General features: G+C 34.6%; 1 protein-coding gene across 1 annotated transcript in view; it reads right to left on the bottom strand.

Annotated features, from left to right (window-relative positions):
* Positions 1-7,215, bottom strand: part of LOC102772862 (low-density lipoprotein receptor-related protein 1B) — a gene marked incomplete at both ends in the record, with an annotated part of 158,509 nt that overhangs the window by 123,778 nt on the left and 27,516 nt on the right. The window contains 2 exons of the mRNA XM_006761180.1: positions 2,995-3,114; positions 5,268-5,396. Coding sequence (XP_006761243.1) covers positions 2,995-3,114; positions 5,268-5,396 — 249 coding nt within the window. The remainder of the gene's footprint in view (positions 1-2,994; positions 3,115-5,267; positions 5,397-7,215) is intronic.

The following is a 7,215-nucleotide window of genomic DNA, read 5'->3' as shown; positions in this document are numbered from 1 at the left end:
AAATGTCAGTGATTCATTGCCTAGAGCAGTGATGGCGAACCAATGAAACGCGAACTCATTTTTTTGGTTGATTTTTCTTTGTTAAATGGCATTTAAATATATGAAACAAATATCAAAAATATAAGTCTTTGTTTTACTATGGTTGCAAATATCACAAAATTTCTATATGTGACACGGCACCAGAGTTAAGTTAGGGTTTTTCAAAATGCTGACACGCCGAGCTCAAAAGGTTCGCCATCACTGTCCTAACATCATGTCTTTATTACACTCTCCTCTCCTGCCTGTAAACAGGTCATCCAACAGATCCATCCACCTCTGGTCTCCAAGCTTCCCATCCTCATTTTCCCCAAATACTCATCTATTTTCCTGTTTTTACTCCCACTATTGTATAGCAACTTATCATTTTTAATATTTTATGGGTGATATAAAATAATAGTTGACTTAATTTGTAAATGTACTTGGCTCTACCTATACTATAGTGTCTTAGATGGCAAACTACTCAAACGTTTGACTAAGGTCATAGAGTCTAAGACAACAAAGTAACTTTCCAATCCTTTTCTGACTACAAAATAATTTGTAAGTAGTCGGCCCTCCTTCCCAATTTTGCATGGCCTTCTTATTTATTACATGTGTACTTCTCAGTTTTTCTTCATCATCAATCTTTCCTAAAAAAGAGTCCATGTGCACTGTCTTTACTTCCTCACCATACATTTTCTGCCACAATTTAATGTGACCTGGCTTTTCCATACCATCCATTGAACTGACTCTCATGAAGATACCCAAGAGATTTTCTCCGATTTAGCATTACAATGGGCACTCCAGTCTACGCCTGCCCTCTTGACCTCTTTGTAACACTTCACAATGGTAACTGATCCTACTTTCTTAAAAAAAAATTTCTTATGAAAATCTTCTATAAATCCTGAGGCCTATACCCCTCCCCCCTTTTAAAGCAATGTCTTTAATTTTAAATTCAACAGGCAATTCTGATGCATTTCCTTAAAACGATCACTCCATACATCCTCTGAGCTTTCTCTCTTTAGTGAGCCCCACACCAAAGCATCTGGTCTAAATCTTCTACCTGAGCTTCAGTTCTGTGCCTCTCTGTATGCCCCTGGAACAGTTCCTTCAGAATGTCTGCAGGTGCTCCTCCCTCAGATTGCAACTATCCTTATTATCTCATCCTGTCCCACCCAAACAAAAGCCCTACAAAAATAAGTTCTAAAAAAATAACAAAAGCGTATGATACTTTTAAAACAGGCAAACAATTTCACGAAATTTCTCTATTCTTTCCCATGATTTCTCTCTGTTTAACACCCAAGAAGACTGGTTATTTTGGAGCAGTAAATTCAGTATTACACGCTCTGGTAGAAATGACCAATAAACAGGGATGCAGACCTGAAGAGGTGGTAATGCTCTCTTTGAAAATGCTGTTGCTCTTAACTTTGGCCTCTATGATAGCCTCCTGTTTTGTCTTTCCTATCTCAGCATTATAGCTTTCATTCACATAATCACTGCACTTTTTTTATTTTTTTTTAAATTTGAATATTTGGGGCCTGCTTTAAACCTTCAGCAACACTCTGGTAACTACAAAATAAAGTTCAATTTCTTTAACATGGTTTAACATGGCATCAAAAAACTTTCATATCTTGCCTTCCTCCTCAAACTTGCCTCATCTTTTTTTACCACTTTCTAATATGCAAGCTGGCCTGGTGCTAACCATATCAAACTACTTGCAGTTTTCAATATTAATCACTCTACTCAGAATTCTCTTCTGTCTTGATCATTCCACTGTATTTCTAGTTTAAGACAGTTTAAATTGATTTTCTTTTTTAAAGACAGTTTAAATTTAACCTAGTCTGTAAATATTTCAAGATATTTTCAAGCCAAAAGAAATTCTAATATGTACAATCATAGCAATTTATGTACATCTTCATCTTTTTAAATAACTGTCTTTCACTTAGAGTTTAAATTCCTTGAGGATAGGTTCATGACTTAATTTTATGGCTCAGTCCTTAATACATTTTACCCAATAATGTGTGTTCAATGAACGCAAAGGTTTTTGAAAGGAAATTAGTTTGCAGACATTGGTTGAGTCCAGCTTTTAGGAGACCTTAAATCTTAAACTAAAAACTTGTCATTGATTCTGCAAACACTGAAACTTCACTTGTGTTTTTTAATCACGGCAGTGATTTTCTTTTTTAAAGGCAAATATTTCATAGCATTTTCTAGATGCCAAGTTCTGTTCTAAGTTTATTTATTAATGTAGTCATGTAACTGTCTTCTCTCTCAGTTTAAAAACCTGAGGCCCAGATTACATATATCTTATCCAAAGTCACACAGTCACTGTAAGTTCTGGGGTTCTTTCCCAGGTAGTCTGCCTTATTGATCTGTCCTGGCTATCACTGTGAGAAAATGTGACATGTGTTGGCATGACTCACAACATTGGGATTCATTAGAAACAGCAGAGGCAGGGAGACTATTAAAAGGGTTTTACTCTGTTAATCCAGGCTCAAAGTAGATTGAAAGGGAAATGATTGGCAAGAATTGGAAGGTTTGTTGATGACTGGACATGTGGGTGATAAAATATGGTGGGAAGAGGAATCAAAGGTAATACCAAGGTTTCCTGTCCAGTCATTAAGAAAATGATGAGTTCGTATGTAAAACAGAATTAAGAAATAAAAAGGAACATTTTGGAGCAGTAAATTTAGTATTACACATTGTGGTAGAAATGTCCAATAAACAAGGATGCAGACCTGAAGAGGTGAGAGGTAACAAGAGTTTTAAAGTGAGCAAAGGAATAGAAACCAGAAACTGAGAATAGAGTCATGATTTTCAATTAATTCTAATAACTCCCCTCCAACAGCATGGTCCATAGATGTTAGTACTTGTTACACACCAAGTGGGTGAAACCATAGTGCTTTAAAGAATAAATTTTGGGAAAGTTCTAGAAGCAATTAATGTAATAATAGATAGGCTGATACAACATATATTTACCTTTACAATCCAATTCATCAGAGCTGTCTCCACAGTCGTTTTCACCATCACATAACTTGCCATGAGGAACGCAGCGACGATTGTAGCAGGGCTTGAAACCTCTTCGACAACTTCTGTTTTCTTAAGAATAAAAATAGAAACACATAATTGACGGTCTTACAGAAAAACTTTTACAGAAGGAAAATCATCAATGAGATCTCATTCATAATGACTGGATTGTGGATCTATAAAATAAGTGCTGAGCAGTGTCAAAGATTTGGATTAGAATATTCATGCGTTATCAAGTAGTTCATTCAGTAAAGAGCCTTTATAATGAAGTATCTTAGCTGCAATGATTCATACTTGAAGGTCTCTTAAAATTATACCCTCATTATTGTTTCTGGCATCAGTCAGCACAGAAATAAACAAATGCCACATATTTTGAATAAATAAATCTCTACCTCCAAAGCAATAAAGACACTCTGACACCTATCTCCTATCTACTTTGCATCCTGCAAGGATTTTATAACAAGAAACAAAAAGTAGCAAAACATATATTCCTGAATCACTGAATCCAAGTCACCTAACTATCCATAAATTTCTCTTAAAGATCATCTAAAACTGTCTACCAGAATTTCCTAAGAAGAACTGCCTCCTGAATTTTATTTACTTTAATGAGAGTCTCCTGATTTGGGGGAGAAGGTAACACTTAATAGTATCTGCCATTTACTGCATACTAATTCTGCGCCAGGCTCTATATTGAACATATGTAAATATATATTTATTTACTTAATGCTCTCAATTAGAGCTAAGTTTGTTTTGTAGCAGGAAACTAAAATAAAGAGAAATAATACACGAGCTCACACTAGTCACACCCCAGGAGGTTTGGGAACAAAGATACAACCTCAGGTATGATTTCAAAGCTTGGAATCTGTATCTGGTGTTGTCAAACTATATAGCCCAAAGAACAATGAAGTCCATCAGCTTGTTTACTTATGACTCTGCAGCTAAGAAAAGTTTTTACACTTAGAAAGGATTGCAAGTTATTTTTTTTTAAATAGAGCACATGTGGCAGGGAGCATATACGTCCCACAAAGCTGGCCCTTAAAAAAAAAAGTTTGCTAATTTCTGCTCAAATAGAATCTGGCTGCTAAGATGAAAGTAATGTAAAAATACATTCTCAAGCTATTAAGTGGAAATTTGTAAGCTGATTATTATTATATTTGATAAGCTTTACTATTTTCATACTGTGTAAGATATGGCTATTCATTCAAGCAAATATGTCATTTGAGGCAAATTACCTAATATTTTAGTTACAGATTAATCATGGACAAATTACATTTGACTATCATTTTCATTGATGGTATGTTATTCTGTAATGTAAAAGTGTGAAAGAACTGCCTGTGAATTTAGCAAGCTCCATCTCCCTCTTGTTTTAACATTACATTGAATATTTAGGTATGTTTATTACCCAAATAATATAACAAAACAGAAAAGTAGAAACCAAATATCGCAATTCCAGATATTGATTCCTAAATTTTACAGAGCATACAACACCAATAGTATTATATTGTAGCACAGAAATAGATCAATTTAGAAATCATCTGAACCAATTCTATAATAACTACGCATGATTGAACAGACACAAATTTCCAGGAAAAACATTGCTGCAATGAAGGCAAATATCAATTGTTTACTAGAATCAAAAAGCCGATCTCTGCTCCCAAGGGTGAGGGAAAGGCTGACTATTAATTGGTGTCACCTACAGAGGCACAGAACTCCATGCTTGATGGAGACCGTGGCTAAAGCAATCAGCCTTTGCACCTAAGAACACTAGCCCTAGGTCAGTCTGGAGGCAAAAATAAAATGGACAAGACTTTGATATAAACCAACATGCTGTTGACTGATGACGAACCTTTGCTCCAAATTTAAACTGCAATATTCACCAATAACTGATATTTCTGATGTACACTTTTAAGAATGTGAACCTGGAACCTACTGCTAAAGATGAGTAACAAGAGAGCTCCAAAGACAGGCTCCAGCCATATTTAAATTTTCTCTTCATGATGGAAAACCGTGAGAAAATTCTTTAATGAATACCATGGCTAATGGACAGGAAATAAGGTGCTCCAGTTTAACCAGGGCAAAGCCAAATCACTTGCCTTAGATCTACATGTTAAAGAAACACATGAAGAAAATCACACATATAAACCGAACGGGGACAACCAACAAAAACGTATAGAAACAATTCCAAACTTCTCTCTGAAAGAATAAATCACCTACTGGACACTCACCACAGTAGAGCAGTTTTTCATCGGATTTATCCTTACAATGAGGAATGCCATCACAGGTAAGTTGGTAGTCAATACACTCTCCATTTCCACATTCAAACTCTGAATAAATGTTGCAGGAGGAGTTTTTAGCTGAAAGGAAAAAGTCAAGGATTTGTGTAATGGCAAATGTTTGTTAACACCTTAACAATTGTTTTCCCTAATCTTAATTATTAAAATAAACTAAAATTGATCTTAATATAAAAATAAGGTAAAAGACAATGGTTCCTGTTGTTTTTATTTAAAAAAATAAAAAGCACACTTTGGGGTTATTTTTCTTTCCCTGTCTTTGTATATTTTTTGGAAGTTCCCTGACTTTTTTTGTTTTTATGCCTATTTGTATATTTTGTTAATTATTTGGTGACTATACATAAATAGAGAGGAGAGACTTAAATGTGGATGACTATATTTATGCATTTTGGTTAGCAGTCTAACCTAAAAATAATTTTTTAAAGAGAGACAGTTAAATGCTCTCTGTATTTACTGAGAATGTTTTTTTGTGTTTTCTTATTGGACTCTACCATATATGACTCTACCATATATTCTTCAGCACATTGAAATTTTCTATTGCATAGAATTCTTATTTTTGAATTCTTAACTTGATTCATCTAACTTAAATCTCATCTAAAACTGGTTTTCCTTCCCAACTAACTTCAGAAGAAATCTCTGTAGCAGCTTCTATCATTCAGAAGTACTGAAATTGCTAAAGCTACTCTCATCAGCCACTTCTTTATCCCTGGTGGGACCAGGGAGCAGGCCGACCCTTCCTGTCACATAGGACCAGCTCCTACTCCATGAAATACACCGAATTCTGTGGGATGAGCTGGACAAGGATAACTTACAAACATGTGCTCTGGATGCTTAAGGGATCCAACTGACCACTGTTATATTGTCCCACTTCTTAACCTCAAGATTTTTCTTATAAATTAAAAGTCTGAGTTTTTATGTCATTTGCCCAATTAGGGAGCATAGGCCAACAGGCACAGAGTACAAAATTAAAACTTTCTACAACTAGTTTTCATCCTTGTAATGCCAGTATCTGGTCCCCGTTTTAGAAAGATCTCTCATATGGAAAATAGACTTATATTTATTCTTAAAAATGGATTTAATGGCCAATTTTAGAAATCCAATTTTTTTATTGTATTATGTGCTCCCTGCTTGCTTGCTTGTACTCACTCAACTACTTGTTGAATAACTGTACAGTGTAATCCAGTCATACTAATTATGTTGGAAGCAATTCAAATTTATTTATGTCTACCAATACAGGAAACTTAATTTAATTTTACAATTTTCTGTCAATTTCTTTTTAAGCTTTATTTCAGGAATATTCCATTAAACAGCCACTAATACTCTTTAATGTTTCCAGAGTCTTATTTCTTTATTATTCTTAGAATTTAATTAACTTAAACAGAATATCTACCTATCTCTTTATCTATCTACCTAACTATCATGTCTTATTGAATTCTTTTAATAATAGTGATGTCCTCTAAATATAGTTTCTTTTTTTTTTCCTTGGTGAAGCCTAAACCTCACTGGTCAGTAGATAAAGTAGATTTTTACTTTAGAGAAAGTAACAAAGAATGGAAAATCTATAAATATTATTAATTCAAAGGAACAAGTGTTAAGAAGGGTATCAACATTGATATATACAATCACTATAGACCACGAACTAATCAAAATTCAGCCACTTACCCAGCTTATTTAGTCTATTTTAAATGCACCCTATTTAATATCTCATTTCCAATGACAACTATTATGATGGAAAATGGCAACTTTACTTTTAAAATAATTATTCTATTGCCAGGCTGGCATGGCTCAGTGGTGAGCATCGACATATGAACCAGGAGGTCACAATTTGATTCCCAGTCAAGGCACATGGCCGGGGTAGGGTGTGCAGGAGGCAGTTGATCAA

This window comes from Myotis davidii, unplaced genomic scaffold (assembly GCF_000327345.1).
Source record: "Myotis davidii unplaced genomic scaffold, ASM32734v1 scaffold2958, whole genome shotgun sequence".
Lineage (NCBI taxonomy): Eukaryota > Metazoa > Chordata > Mammalia > Chiroptera > Vespertilionidae > Myotis > Myotis davidii.
The sequence above is the reverse complement of the archived record's forward strand: the minus strand, read 5'-3'. Positions and strand labels throughout refer to the sequence as shown.